The sequence below is a fragment of the Hemicordylus capensis genome, chromosome 13, assembly GCF_027244095.1.
Source record: "Hemicordylus capensis ecotype Gifberg chromosome 13, rHemCap1.1.pri, whole genome shotgun sequence".
Lineage (NCBI taxonomy): Eukaryota > Metazoa > Chordata > Lepidosauria > Squamata > Cordylidae > Hemicordylus > Hemicordylus capensis.
The window spans coordinates 16,320,622-16,336,664 of NC_069669.1; the positions used below are offsets into that span (position 1 = coordinate 16,320,622).

Below are 16,043 nucleotides of genomic sequence, written 5' to 3' on the forward strand. Positions count from 1 at the left end.
GCTGTGTGAAAAAGTACTTCCTCTTGTCGGTCCTACTTTTCCTGACCTTCAGTTTCATGAGGTGAAACAGACCCCTGGTTGTGTGTGTGTGTGTGTGAGAGAGAAATTTCTCTCTGTCCACTCTCTTTACTCCATGCATAATTGTATACACCTCGATCATGTCTCCCCTTAGTCGCCTCTTTTCCAAGGCAAAGAGCCCCAGATGCTGTAGCCTTGCCTCATAAGGAAGGTGCTCCAGGCCCCTGATCATCTTGGTTGCCCTCTTCTGCACCTTTTCCAGGTCTACAATGTCCTTCTTAAGATACGGTGACCAAAGCTGTACTCGATACTCCAGATGTGACCGCACCATAGATTTGTATAAGGGCATGATAATATTAGCATTTTTATTTTCAATCCCCTTCCTAATGATTCCTAGCATAGAATTAGCCTTTTTCGCAGCTGCTGTGCACTGAGTTGACCCTTTCAATGAGCTGTCCACCACGACCCCAAGATCTCTCTCCTGGTCAGTCACCAACAGCTCAGATCCCATCAGCGTATATGTCCGTCAGTCAAGTTTATTTACAGTCAAAGACCAGAATTCAAAACATATGAACCAACAAGAATCAACAATGCTTACAGTAGTTTGGTATAATGTCTCAGCATAACAAATAAACCTCAAGTTACACAAGCTGGTCTACTATCTGGTGCCTAACTTTCCTAACCACCACACAGAACTTTACGACATTATCTCCTTCTTCTGATCAGAAAGCAAGTAATTAATATAAAATATGTCTGTATGCCCTGGATAATCGACCAATAGCGGAGCAATAAAACATTGCCGAAAGTCCCCGTAAAGGGAACAGTAAAGTAAAATGTGAAAAATGGATTCCCAATCTCCAGAATCACAAAGGCCCAGACTCTGTTCTATAGGAATCCTTCTGAACCTACCCTCCAAATCAGCCGAAGGTAATACATGAAATCCGGCCTACGTGAACATCCTGCGATATTTAGCAATTGTATGTTTATCTAAATAACTCTCAGGTTTGTAGTTATAGGGCTGTAGCCCCCCAAAAAACTTGCTTGGGGATTAAAGACCAATCAATTTGCGCCTCCATATCATATATCCGTTGTTTTAGTGCCAATCTCGTATGGATTAATCCCATCTTCAGTGGGACATCTAAGCTAAAGCCATAAAGGCTTAGTTTACAAAAAACTGACAATTTCCAACAAGAGTTAAAACTATCCATAAGGGTAAGACGAGCAAGGCCTATAGGAAAGAAATGTAACTTCAGCCAGTTACTTAAAATGGAAAGCCAAACCCGGGCCTCCATTCTAGGAATACCAGCTTCCAGCCTCAGGATCACGTTTGGGATGCATCTAGGGGTCTGCAAAATAGATCTTAAAAACTTTGTCTGAATGACCTCTAAAGCTGCAAAATTAGCATACGGACCCTATTCATTCATTCATTCGATTTCTATACTGCCCTTCCAAAAATGGCTCAGGGCATTTTACACAGAGAAATGTCAAATAAATAAGATGGATCCCTGTCCCCAAAGGGCTCACAATCTAAAAAGAAACACAAGATAGACACCAGCAACAGTCACTGGCGGTACTGTGCTGGGGGTGGATAGGGCCAGTTACTCCCCCCCCCTGCTAAATAAAGAGAATCACCACGTTAAAAGGTGCCTCTTTGCCAAGTTAGCAGGGGTTGCGATCCATACAACATCTGAGAGCAGGATTTAGCTAAAAATAATTTAAGTGCTGCTGGAACAAATTGAGCACACAACCCCACCCTGATGAAAACAGGATTGAATTGTTGCTGACAATTTCCATGCATTTTGAGTGACATACTGCAGATGTGCACTCTGTCTCGTAGACAACACCTAGGTATTTAAAGGTCTTAACTTGTTCCAACTTATGCCCATCCAAAGGCCAATTCAAGATCGTTGGACGTTTTGCCATCAGCATATATATCCCATCAGTGTATATGTGAAGTTGGGGTTTTTTTCTCTCCAATATGCATCACTTCAACTTGCTTACACTGAACTACATTTGCCATTCTGTTGCCCACTCCCCCAATTTGGAGAGAGCTTTTTGCAGCTCCTCACAATCTGTTGTGGGTTTCCCTACCCTAGATAGTTTAGCATTATATGCAAACATGGCCAGATCACTGCTTACGCCAACTTCTAGATCATTTATGAACAAGTTAAAGAGCACTGGTCCCAGTGCCAATCCCCGGGGGACCCCACTTCCTACTTCCCTCCATTGTGAAAACTGTCCATTTATTCTGTTTCCTGTCCTTCAACCCTCTGTTTCCTGTCCTTCAACCAGTTACCAATCCACAGATGAACCTGTCCCCTTATCCCATGACTGATAAGTTTACTCAAGATTCTTTGGTGGGGAACTTTGTCAAAAGCTTTTTGGAAATCCAAGTATACTTTAATGTCAACTGGATCACCTTTATCCACATGCCTGTTGACACTCTCAAAGGGCTCCAACAGGTCAGGGAGGCAAGACCTGCCCTTGCAGAAGCCATGCTGGTTCTCCCCTAGCAGGGCCTGCTCTTTTATATGCTTTACAATTTTATCCTTGAGAATGCTCAATTTGCCCGGAACAGACATTAAGCTTACCGGCCTGTAATGTTCCGGATTGCCCCTGGATCCCTTTCTGAAAATTAGAATCACATTGGCAACTTTCCAGTCCTCTGGTATAGAGCCTGATTGTAGGGACAAGGTACATATTTTTGCTAGGAGATCAGCAATTTCACATTTGAGTTCCTTCAGAACTCTTGGGTGGATGCCATCTGGCCCTGGCGATTTGTTAATTTTTAGTTTTTCAAGACAGTTTAGAACATCTTCCCTTGTCACCTCAAATTGGCCAAGTTCTTCAGCCATTAAACCTGAAAAGCTCAATTCCGGAGAGGGTATATGGTCAGTATCCTCCTCCGTGAAGACAGATGCAAACAACTCATTCAGCTTCTCTGCAATCTCCTTAGCCTCCTTAATAATCCCTTTCATGCCTTCATCATCTAAGGGGCCAACTGCCTCCCTGGCAGGTTTTCTACTACTGATATATTTAAAGAGGTTTTTGTTATTCTCCTTGACATTCCTTGCTATATGCTCCTCAAACTCTCTTTTTGCATCCCTTATCGTCTCCTTGCATTTCTTTTGCCAGAGTTTATGTTCCTTTCTGTTCTCTTCATTTGGGCAGGACTTCAATTTTCTGAAGGAAGTCTTCTTCCCTTTTATAGCTTCCTTGACTCTACTTGTTAGCCACACTGAGTCCTCCTGAACTTAGTGCTACCTTTCCTCCTTCTTGTTATACATTCCAACTGTGCTTCTATTATTGTGGTTTTAAATAAGTTCCATGCTTTCTGGAGTGATCTGACCCTCCTGACGTTCCCTTTCAACTTCCTTCTTACCAGTCCCTTCATTTTTGAGAAGTTTCCTCTTCTGAAGTCCAATGCATCTGTGTTGGAATTCCTTGACAATTCTCCACTTGCATATGTGCTGAATTGGATCACACTATGGACACTGCTGCCCAATGGTTCTGCAACGCTGACATCTCACACCAGGTCCTGCGCACCACTCAGGATGAAGTCCAAGGTCGCCATCTCTCTGGTGGGTTCCGTGACTAACTGTTCTAAAGCACAGTCATTTACCATGTCTAGAAATGTGGCCTCTCTTTCATTACCTGAATGTGAATTTACCCAGTCTAGGTGTAGGTAGTGGAAGTCACCCAGTATTACTGCCCTGTCTCTCTTTGACACCTCTCTTATTTGCTCCTCCAACTCCAGGTCGCTCTCAGCATTTTGATCTGGAGGGTGGTAGCCCGTCCCTAGTAACACATTTCCTTTCAGTCCTTGTTCTGCAACGGAGGGGCTGCTACCAAAGAGGCCATGCCTAATCACTCACAGCACCTCAGCAGATGGAGGAACAGCGCCCCAGCTGAAAGATCACACTCTGTGGGCTAGGCCTGTGTTCATCTTGATGGTTGGGGAGACAGTGGAAGAGAATAGGCTGTTCCTCCATCCTGCAAATTGGATCGCCTCCCAGTAAGCACAGAACCAGAATCCAGAGTCTTAGATCCCCCCCCCATCACATCTCGAGGCCCCGATGGCCTTCTTCTGCAACCAGCCTGCTCCTGTTGAGCAGAATTGGTTTTGTGCCACGGAGCAGGGTCTATGCATCCAGGCAGAGAAGTTCTTCAAACATGCAGAGACATTTCAAAGCAACATACACTGAATAATCGAAAATCCATGCCTGGAGTCACCACCGCTGCTGACGAGAACAAATATTTCCTCTCCGCTGTAGCCACTTCTCTTTCCTCTCTGCCTTTAAGTAATTTGCTGTCGAAAAAATAATCCCATAAACTGGGAGTCAAAAGGTACAAATATACGACAAGCAAGAAAGAAAATTGGTTTGTTGCAGGGGGTGGGTGGGTGGGGGGCTTTTCCATTAGATCTCAGATCCAGGCCTTCCAAGTTTCTTGATCCTGTGGATGTTTACTCCGTTAAGTCTCATTGAAGCCCACAGAACTTATTTATATGGACATGCATGCAGGACTGCAGCGGTACTCACGTCTCCAGCGCTCGTGGGTGAGCCAATATGTCTGGCTGCAATTAATTACAACTCTATTTCTCCACTGCTTTAATTCCAACTTGTGATTAAGCTCAAGTTAGTCAAGCTGATTAAGTGATTAGTGCTTGCTCCCCTTCCAAATTATGATTTGTAATGCAACCCCCCCCACACACACACAAAGACCACAGCTGGCAAAAGGGACCGGGAGGCACGGCTCTGTTAGGAAAACACCTGCCGCTGAACCATGCCCTCGGAACAACCCACAATTTTCTCCACACAAGGGGTTCCTAAAGCCCACACGTGACTTTGGGTCCTCTTCACAAGGGATTTGGCCATTCCAAGACAGGAATGAAATCACTTCAGCTTTGAAGCACGCTAACACACACACACACACACACACACACACACACACACATTTTCCCCAAATTCCCCACCGATATAAAATTGCACGGTATTCCTTGAGAGCTCGTGAAACAGACGGGGTGCAGGGAGCTGAAAACCAGGAAGCCCTCTCATACGAATATGACACAAACATATACCCTCGTTCTCCCACCAAAGTGGTTTACAGAGATTTAAATAAATAAATAAAACGGCCCCCTGACCCCAAAGGGCTCGCCATCTTAAAAAAAAGAAACCTAAGATAGACACCAGCAGCAGCCACTGGAGGGACGCTGTGCCTGGGATGGAGAGGGCCAGGTGCTCTCCCCCTGCTCCATAAAAAGAACCACCACTTTTAAAAGGTGCCTCTTTGCTCTGTTAGCAGGGGATTCTCAGCCTTGAACTGATTAGGTAACCTTAAGCAAGCCACTAACCAGAGGTGGAGAACCCTATCCTCAGCATTGGAGGAGTCCTCTGTATTTTACTGAACACTCCCCACTCTCTTGACCGAATAACCCAAATCTCTAATCCTGGTGGCCAAGTTGCTCACTGGAAAAGACACACACACACACACACACACACACACACACACACACACACACACCATGCCTATCCTCCAGCCGCTTGAGCCTAGACCCTGGGCAAGCTTCTAGCATGCTCTTGGGAAAAGGGAGTCCAGGAGCTCTCTCTCTCTCCTTCTGCTGCCATGTGCATGGAATTGGGCAACTCCATTCTGGGCCCCTGGAGCGTCCTGGACTACGTTTCCCAGATAGCAAGGCCACGATCTTTGCTCTATGCTGGACTACATTTCCCCATTTCCTTCAGAGATCTTATAGCATGGCAACCAGGTTTTCCGCCCCCAGAGATTAAAGCAACTTCTTTCCCTATATTTTGGATTTGAGGCAAGCATCGTGAGCCTTCGAGAGTTTTATTTCTGAGTTCAGGAATGCGAGTAACTGCAACACCACTGTCCACCATTACTGATCTCCCAGCTCCCTTGAGAAGTCGATCGTGCTGGGGAAAGTTGGAGGAAAGAGAAGAAGAGGGTGACCAGCAGCAAGGTGGATGGACTCGATTACGACAGCAATGAATGCACCACTAAGAGACCCGAAAGGCTAAGTGGAAGAGAGATCATTCATCCTGGAGAGAATCTATCTATATCAGTGATTCTCAAACTTGGGTCCTCAGGTGTTATTGGACTTCAACTCCCATAATCCCCAACCAAAGGCCACTGAGGCTGGGGATTATGGGAGTTGAAGTCCAATAACACCTGAGGACCCAAGTTTGAGAATCCCTGATCTATATGGTCGCTAAGCCACGTCTTTCTTATTACCTTCATGTAAACTAATATTGTTATTACCTTCATGTTGCAGATGGGGCTGAGGCTGAGTTATTACCTTCATGTTGCAGATGGGGCTGAGTGCTTTTAAGTAGGTGTCAACTCTTAGTTTGAGTCTGGTCATTTGTGCCTTGAGTGAAAGTTCTGGATTTATTTATTATCTGATCCATTTGCTTGTTTTCCTGGCTGTTCATGGCCTCCTCAGAAGTCTTCTCCAGCACCTAAGACCACACCTGAGTACTGAAAGACCAGTGTGCCCTGAGAGGAAGCCAAGAGAGGAGGCACCCAAGCCAGGGAGCTCTTGTGCTCGGCTCCTGAAAAGACCATCAGCCTGAAATGTTTTATCAATCTCCTGTAATTTGCTTATTTAAATCTTGTAAACCGCTTTGGGTGCCTTTGTCAAGGCAGAAGGGTGGGATACAAATGTAACAAACAATACAATTAATAAGAGTCGACACCGACTTGACGGCACTGAACCGACTTGCACTCAACCGATGGCACTTAACACCGACTTGACAGCACTTAAGAGTCGACGCTGACTTGACAGCCACAAGACAAGGAGAGCTGGTCTTGTGGGAGCAAGCATGGCTTGTCCCCTTAGCTAAGCAGGGTCCACCCTGGCTGCATATGAATGGGAGACTAGAACGGTGAGCATTGTCAGAGATTCCCCTCAGGGGATGGAGCCGCTCCGGGAAGAGCAGAAGGTTTCAAGTTTCCTCCCTGGCTTCTCCAAGATAGGGCTGAGAGAGATTCCTGCCTGCAACCTTGGAGAAGCCTCTGCCAGTCTGTGAAGACAATACTGAGCTAGATAGACCAATTGTCTTACTCAGTATGTGGCAGCTTCCTATGTTCCTAATCAATCAATTGAACAATTCACAAGACTTCTGGGGAATCCCAGAATATGTGGACACCTTTTCAACACAACTGACTTACACCACCTGGATCACACCATGCAACCTAACCCCTCCAAAAAGTGAACCCCCAATACCAGCCCCTCTATAGGTACTTATATGCACAGGAAGCTGCTTGCTGCTGAATCAGACCCTTGGTCCACCAAACTCAGGATTGTCTGCTCTGACTGGCGGGGGTTTCAGGGTTTCAGGCAGAAGCCTTCTTCTCCTCCTTCAGGGTTTCAGGCAGAAGCCTTCTTCTCAGCCCTACCTGGAGATGCCGGGGATTGAACCTGGGACCAGTGTTCTCTCTTCTTAACTGGAAGACAACTCCCAGAATCCCCAAGCAAAAGCCATTAGAGCAGGGGTTTCTGGGAGTTGTAGTCAATAACATCTGGGAATCCCTGTCAGAGGGGACACTGCCTGGGACTTTCTGAATGCAAAGCAGAGGCTCTCCCACTGAGCCCCGCCCCTATCTCCTCTATGGGCTTTCTGTCTCCCGGCCAATCAGACGCAATCCGGAAGCCTCTCCTTGCTGACCTGAATGATGAACTGCTGCTCCTGGATCTTGGTCTTCAGCATCTCGTTCTCCCTCTCCAGCTCCAGAACTTGTTCCTTCTTTGGTCGTTTCTCAATGTCATTCTTGAGCTTCAGAGACTGGTTCCTCTCCAGTTTACATTCCTCCTCCACTTTATTCAACCAGTGTTTCAGCTGGTCAATCTGGAAAACCCCAAGTATCATTCAGAGAGTATGAATACAAATATGACGACTACTGATATACCACTTTTCAACAGAAGCTCCCAAAGTGGTTTACAAAGAAAGGAAGGAAGGAAGGAAGGAAGGAAGGAAGGAAGGAAGGAAGGAAGGAAGGAAGGAAGGAAGGAAGGAAGGAAGGAAGGAAGGAAGGAAAAAAAGAAAGAAAGAAGAAGGAAGGAAGGAAGGAAGGAAGGAAGGAAGGAAGGAAGGAAGGAAGGAAGGAAGGAAGGAAGGAAGGAAGAGGAAGGGAGGGAGGGAGGGAGGGAGGGAGGGAGGGAGGAAGATCCCTGTCCCCAAAGGGCTCACAATCTAAGAAAGAAACCTAAGTTAGATACCAGCAACAGACACTGGAAGGTTGCTATGCTGGGGATGAATAGGGCCAGTTGCACTCCACCTGCTCAATAAATAGAATCACCACTCCTTATTCAAGAGAGAGAAGAGAAAATCCACGTCTCTCTCCCTCTCCCCCCCCCCCCCCAAGTAATCTCCATTCCGGGTCACGGTGTGTTCACAAACAGCCTGGATTCCTTGCCCTTGGGATGTTCTCCAGCTCTCGTTCCCCAACCAGCACAATGAATTGTTAAGAAGCCAGTTTGAAGGCATCTCCATGGCAAATTTCTGTAAGGATTACCCCAGAAGCCCCATCAGTTGCCCCACTAGACAACCAGCCAGTTACCCCAAACAACCTGGAGAGAAAACAGAGTCATCCCAGGGTGGCTTCAGACATTCAAAATCCGTGACAGAGGACATGCAAGTTGACCACAAGACTCACAAGCCATGCCTCCGAGAACTAGCTGAACTCAATCTCCTCTCATAAAGCATATCTGTATTACACACAGAGGGGCACCTAGGTAATTCTGGAGCCTAGACCTAAAGGCCTTTGGAGCCCCCACTCAAGCCCTGTACACACACACCATGACACACTCAGCATTTTAAACCCTTGGGTTCTTGAGGGCACAAACAGCAACCAAACTCACAACAATGTGAGGATATAAAACAGGACGATTTATGCAAAGATGCATGAGCAGAAACTTCTCCACACACAACTTAACATATTCCCATATGTATATCTGTATAACATCAACATATCCTTGGATGAGTGGGCAAACATCTTATTAAGGGGGAGCCGAAAACTCTTTGCCGAAAGCTTTCAGCCACGAAACCTGGAAGGGGTGGACGCTGTCCTGAAACAGATCCTTCCAGCTCACATTTTGTGGTGTCACCCCGAGGATCAGAGTAACCGAACTCCGAGCACTTTCGAGCCGCCACATTTGTTTCCCATAAATCCACTGGGAAGAGCGCCACACCAACAGGCCGTGCCACTCCTAGGGGGCTTCTTGGAGAAAATGACAGCTGCCCACAGCAGCACCGCTGCCAGTAGGCCCACCCTTTTGCCCTGTCTTCTGCCCCTAAAAACCACCCCAATGCCTTTCCCTCTGCCCATGAATGGGGCGGCAGAATGTGGGAGCAGGGGCGGAGCTATTGTTGGGCCGGTGGGTTCAAAGAACACGAGCCGCCCAGCTCCTGGGAGCCGGCTGGCTTGCTCGTCCCCCGGGTTCCAGCCGGCTTCATTGCCAGCTGGCTGTTCTCTTCCTGAGCGAGGGAGAGAGCGAAGAAAACAGCCAGCCAATAGCAAAACTGGCCAGCAAGTTAGCTCCCGGGGCTGCACAGGCCTTTCCAGGTGCTGGCCACACCCCTTGCACGTGATGTCACGTACGGGGGTGTGGCTGACACGTGTGCGAGGGGCCAGCACGAGCCCCTTCTCCCCTAGCTCCATGTCTGAGTGGGAGCTCCATGCCCTCTCTGCTCCTGACCACATCTAGCGTCCAAGCAAGCCACATCGGGCCTTTGCCCCCCACCCCGTCTCACCTCGAGCTGCAGGTCCCGGCTTCTCATCACCGCCATGTTCTTCTCTTCGCTCAGCTGGGCGTACCTCATGGCCAGGTTGTAGTTCTCGTCCTTCACCTTGTTGAGCTCGTCGTTGTAGTTGTTCCGCTCCTCCTTCATTTTGTTGTACCTCTCCTGGAAGGTCAGGAGCTCTATCTTGTTGAGCTTCAGTTGCTTCATCTCGTCCTGCAACTGGCTGGATTTGGCCAGGAGCTCACAGCGCTGGGCGTCCTTGGCCTTGGCCTGCTGCTGCAGTTTGATGAGCTCATTCATCAGGAAGTGGATGAGGCCTTCATGGCCCTCCTCTACTGAAATAAGAAGGGTAACGACAGGGCACCACCACATCCCATAAATGCTTGTGAGCAGCGGTAAGGACCAGTGTTCCCTCTAAGGCGTGCACACATGCATGCATTCACAAGGTGTTTTGTTTTTTTAAATGTCCGCTCAGTTAATTTTAGATCCCGCTCAGGTTGAAGCCCCCACTCTGAATGCACATGCGCGCACACTGCCTTGATACTTCCGCCCAGAACAAAACTCCTTCCGCACACAGATAGAAAAAATTGGAGAGGACATTGGTAAGGACGCAGATGACAAAAGCTGAGCCTCTGTCAGGGTTCCCTGTAGTGGGAATTCTCAGATGCAGTTAACGACCACTCCCATAACCCCCAGCTACAATGTTTTGGCCAGGGATGATGGAAACCACCAGCCATCTGGATATCCCGTTTCAAGGATCCCCTTGCCCAGAGAGTAGCTAAAAACCTGGAAGATCTCATAGTAACATAGGAAGCTGCCATATACTGAGTCAGACCACTGGTCTATCTAGCTCTGTATTGTCTTCACAGACTGGCAGTGGCTTCTCCAAGGTTGTCGGCAGGAATCTCTCTCAGCCCTATCTTGGAGAAGCCAAAGAAAGAACTTGGAACCTTCTGCTCTTCCAAGAGCGGCTCCATCCCCTGAGGGGAATATCTTACAGTGCACACACTTCTTGTCTCCCATTCATATGCAACCAAGGCAGACCCTGCTTATCTAAGGGGACAAGTCATGCTTGCTACCACAAGATCAGCTTTCCTCTCCTCTCAAAAGCTGGAATGGGGAGTTAATTTTCACTGCAATGAGTCCAAGCCAAAAAGCAACAGCTCCAGATTGGCCAAGGAACAGGCGATTCGAGCAATTTGAGCGATTCGAGCTCCCCAGTGGTGATCCCTGACTGGCTGCTCTGGTCCGAGTCAGAGACACATTAAATCAGATGGTAGCCAATCAGGATACTTCTTCATGCAATACATTATTACCGTCAGGGAGGATGTGTGCAAACGGCCACTTCTTTAGGTGGCTTTACAAAGGGATCAAATAAATTCATGGAGGAGGAAGAGGTCTGGTATCAATTGCTACTAACGATGATGACTAAATGGAACCTCCATGTTCAGAGGCGGTCTACCTCAGAGTACACAATAAGGAAAGCTGTTGCTTTCATGTCCTGCCTGTGGGCTTTCTGGAGGTTTCTGGTTGGCCATTGTGGGACTAGGGCTCCTCTTAAGGGCAATTTCTTGTCCCTGCTGCTCTTATTCGGTTCCCTACCTTCCCACTTTTGCTCGTATCAGAGGAGCATTTACATACATGTTGATCAATATAGACATTATTATTAACTGAGTTTATAAAAATGGATCCAACCTACCAACAATAGTAGAGAACCGCCGTGTTGGCTCCTTCCCGGTTACCAGTTTGTAGAGCTCAGGGTAGTAAAATTCAAGGCTCTCCAAGAAAACGACATACCCCCTTTCTCCTTTTGTATGTAGGATGTCCAGGAGTCGACCTAGAGATAGCACGGAGATAGGATATAAGAACATAGGAAGCTGCCATATACTGAGTCAGACCCTTGGTCCATCTAGCTCAGTATTGTCTACCCAGACTGGCAGCGGCTTCTCCAAGGTTGCAGGCAGGAATCTCTCTCAGCCCTATCTTGGAGATGCTGCCAGGGAGGGAAGTTGGAACCTAGATGCTCTTCCCAGAGCGGCCCCATCTCCTAAGGGGGAATATCTTCTAGTGCTCACACATCTAGTTTCCCATTCATATGCAACCAGGATGGAGCCTGCCTAGCTAAAGGGACAAGTCATGCTTGCTACCACCAGACCAGCTCTCCTTCCTTGGGAAGACCACCAAGATGAACACTTTACTTATCCATAGTTAAGAGGAACATTTCATACAACTTGGAAACAGAAAATCAAAATGACCATAACGACAATTATTTATAAGTCACAGAATGAACACACACAAATAAGGTTTGATAAACCCATCACGATGACAAAAAACTCTATACAAATGTTGCTTTTAGGGGCCACCTAATGGCAAAGCGGGGAAATCACTTGCCTAACAAGCAAGAGGTTGCGGGTTCAAATCCCTGCTCGTATGTTTCCGAGACTATGGGAAACACCTATACTGGGCAGCAGCGATCTAGGAAGATGCTGAAAGGCATCATCTCCTACTGCACGGGAGGAGGCCATGGTCAACCCCTCTTGTATTCTACCAAAGACAACCACAGGGCTCTGTGGGCACCAGGAGTCAACACTGACTCGACGGCACAACTTTACTTACACATTTCCCCAGCGTACTCTGAATAAAGCAGCTGCATTCTCAGAACTCTCCCCAATTAGAACTGCAGAGTGTTTCAACAGAACCATCAAATGCCAATTTTTTCTACATCAGTTGTTAACTGATGGCAGCTTTAGCAGCTTTACATTTTTAGGTTTGGGCAGGCAACATCCTTATTCCTGGCAAAAGATTACTCAACAACACCTTGTCTTTCCTCTGCGTTTTCTCACAGATTCTGAATAACGGAGATCTCTTGAAAACAGAGAATCAAGTGGCCCTTTGCACTCGCATAGCGACGTGGGTGGTGACATTTTTCGCGGTGGCTCCTACCGTCAGGTCTGCTGATTCTAGCCTCCACCTGCCTGCCTGCCCCCTCCTTCTCTCTGCAGCTGCCATGGTCCACCTACCTCTGGGGTGCGTTCGTGATGTCAAGCCTGGTGCATGTCACTGGGTGGCGACATCATTGGCCTGTACACTGGCACTTTGCTGCTGCCAGCAACGGAGAAAGAAGCAGGCAGGGTGGTGGTGGGGATGTGCAGACTGGTTCGGTTCGAACCGAGGTTCGACTTGAACCGGGGGTGGGAGGATTTGAGCCGGAACAGCCCCAGTTCGAACCAGTTCAGGGGTCTAATGGTAAAGGAGGATCCAGCGAGCATTCCCCTTTACCAGTAAAGGGGAAGGGGGGCTTCCCTAGTGCTAGAGGGGGCAGAAGGGGAGTCAGGGGTACTTACAAGAACCCAGGCAGCAGGGGCAGTGGTGATCTCTCTCAGAGTAGCCCAAACTTCTGGCCCAGGCTACTTTGGGGGAGCCCCCCACCCCCGTGGCTGCTGGCAATCATTCTTGTAAGTACCCCTGACTCCCTTCCAGCCTGTTCTAGCCCTAAGGAAGCCCCCCTGCCCCTTAACGGGTAAAAGGGAATCCTCACCATATTCGCCTTTACCAGTAGACTCCCGAACCGATCTATGAACCGGTTGGAACTGGGCCAGGCCGGTTCAAGTTCAGTTCGGATTCGAACCGAACCAGCAAACCCGGCACTGAGTACACCCTAGTGGGTGGGTAGATGGCTGCAGAAGCAAGCGGCACATGGCTACCCCAATGCTGGCCCCATTGGGTGGTCCATGTTCACTGGACACTGTCGCCCAACTGTAGATCCATCCCTGGCTGTATGATAGATTCAACCTTCTCTTAGCTTCATCTTATCAGGAACATGGAGGTTGGTACAAAAAATCCCACCAGGAAAACCATTCCATCTGACTCGGCATGGTTGGAAAGAGCTACAAAGGCCAGTCGGGCATACCTGCTCGGTTAATTTTGGAGAGCAGCATAGGTGAGTTGAGCACCTCGTCCTCATCTTGCTCATCAATGACCTTACACTGGCGTAGGTACGGAGTCAGCTTGGCGGGGTGGATGTAACGGGTGAACATGTTCCGGTTGCACTCGACGTTCTCCCAAAGGGCATCCTCTTCATCCCGCAGGGTGTCCAAACAGTCGTCCATGTTTGACTCTCCTCTTCGGAAGAAGGTGGGGTGGGGAAGAAATAAACTGAGCAGTGAGTGTGCTGATTCAGAAAAATTCTGCCTGCAAAACACAGTAATGGAAAGTTCAGGCGAGATGGAGCAGTGACCCTGTGATCCAGATGTGAGAAAGCAAACCATGTTCATTCAGAATGGAGGGTGGAAGCCTGCTCTGAGAAGATGAGCTGGCCTTCCTTGTCTTAGCCATTCTGCCCAGAGAGGCAACCCCTTCACAAGTCACATAGGAGGCTGCCTTCTACCGAGTCAGATCTTTGGTCCATTTAGTATTCAGTAGATCAGAGGTTCCCAACCTGAGTTCCTCTAGATGTTGCTGAACTACAACTCCCACAAATAAGAAGAAAGAATCAAAAGGGGAACATGCGCACAAGAACAAGGAAAATGAAATGAACCCGTGTGAACCTTGCCCATTTCACACGGGTTCATTTCATTTTCCTTGAACTACAACTCCCAGCATCCCCAGCTACAATTTATTAAGGCTGGGGATGCTGCGAGCTGTAGTTCAGCAACATCTTGGAGGAAACCGGGTTGGGGACCACTAGTCTACACAGACTGGCAGCGGCTTCTCCAAGGTTGCAGGCAGGAGTCTCTCTCAGCCCTATCTTGGAGATGCTGCCAGGGAGGGGACTTGGAACCTTTGATGCTCTTCCCAGAGCGGCTCCATCCCATGAGGGGAATCTCTTCCAGTGCTCATATGTAGACTCCCATTCAAATGCAAACCATTTGAATGGGACCCTGCTTAGCAAAGGGGCAATTCATGCTGGCTACCACAAGACCAGCTCTCCTCCAACAGGAGAGGGCCTCCTCCACCCAGCTGCTAAATTCCACCCGGATTTACACAGATTTCAAATGCACTGCCCAGATTGCCCGGATTTTACTCTGGATCCGCTCACATGGGAGGGCAGAGAAGGAGGGGAAAGTACACAAATTTGCCAAATAAATAAATGCAAATCAGTCTCTGCATAATTTGCATAATTTGCAAATGATTTGCATAATATGCAAATGATCTGCATAATATGCAAAATAGGCTGCCTGGGTTTGGGAAGCTTGAATATGGCAACCCTACTCCGACCTCCGTAAAGTACCGGGTATGAGAGCTGGGGAAGGCTCTTGCCGTCTGACCCAGCTCTTCTCCCAGGCGATCACTTCCTCCCCCTCCACGCTTGTGGTTTCTCTCGCACACAGTCACAACACGAGAGCATGCAGAGTCCCCAGACTAGGATGGGACGTTCTCCCCACTCCCGAATCACAATCACGTGAACAAGCCTGAGACGTGGCAGCTCCGAGTGGCGCTTTTCAGGTGGCACACTATGTATTGCCCCCCAATGGTGGCTTTGTTGGCTTGTTAATTCGGCAGTTCTCTCTGTAAATTCCCCTTCGGATGGTTTACTGCTACGGCTGGAGGCGGAGGTGGCCAGATGTACTTTGGAATGGTGGGGGAGAGGGGAGGAGGATTTTGCTGAGCTCTGAAAACAAGAGGCATATCAGAACTTTCACTTCCTTCCTGGTTTATCTCGCCTCTGCAAATAGTGACAGGCTCTTGATCACTTGCAGGGTACGCATGCATAGGCAGGCTAGCCTGGGAGCTGAACCTGGTTCTGAAGAGATGCCTGCAACTCCCTTTCGTGCATAGGTGTAGAAATTCATCAATGCAAGGGCTCTTGGTGTGTGTGCAAATGGGATGAAGGAGGAGCATTCACACACACACACCCCAAAGAGCCCCAAAGTATTTGCCACTCATGCAATTGTGGCCGCAGGTATTTTGGAGCAGTTGCTAAGCAGTCTCTTCCTTACCAACCACAGCACCATGGCCCTCTCAATGGAGAAAGATAACCCAAGGGCAGCAAATATGGGCAAAAAAACCACCCCACCATCGAGAGGACCCTCCCAAATGGCAGCCACACGGGAAGCAGCTGTATACTGAGTCAGACCCATGGTCCATCTAGGTCAGTGTTGTCTACACTGACTGGCAGCGGATCTCCCAGGTTTCAGGCAGGAGTCTTTCCCAGCCCTACCTGGAGATGCTGCCAGGGACTGGACCTGGGACCTTCAGCCAGCATGCAGATGCTCTTCTGCTGAGCCATGGGAGGTTACAAAATATGTAGCATTGGTCACA

General features: G+C 48.3%; 1 protein-coding gene across 5 annotated transcripts in view; it reads right to left on the reverse strand.

The window, feature by feature from the left end:
• The window catches only part of CARD11 (caspase recruitment domain family member 11), a 104,825-nt gene that overhangs the window by 48,268 nt on the left and 40,514 nt on the right, over window positions 1–16,043 (reverse strand). For 2 of the 5 annotated variants that reach the window (XM_053276118.1, XM_053276119.1), the window contains exons 2-5: window positions 13,693–13,904; window positions 11,482–11,619; window positions 9,792–10,117; window positions 7,707–7,886 (exon numbers count right to left, since the gene is read on the reverse strand). In XM_053276118.1, coding sequence (XP_053132093.1) covers window positions 7,707–7,886; window positions 9,792–10,117; window positions 11,482–11,619; window positions 13,693–13,891 — 843 coding nt within the window. In that variant the 5' untranslated portion in view covers window positions 13,892–13,904. Of the gene's footprint in view, window positions 1–7,706; window positions 7,887–9,791; window positions 10,118–11,481; window positions 11,620–13,692; window positions 13,974–16,043 lie in introns of all 5 variants that reach the window. The other 3 variants (XM_053276121.1, XM_053276117.1, XM_053276120.1) reach the window with 2 other exon arrangements.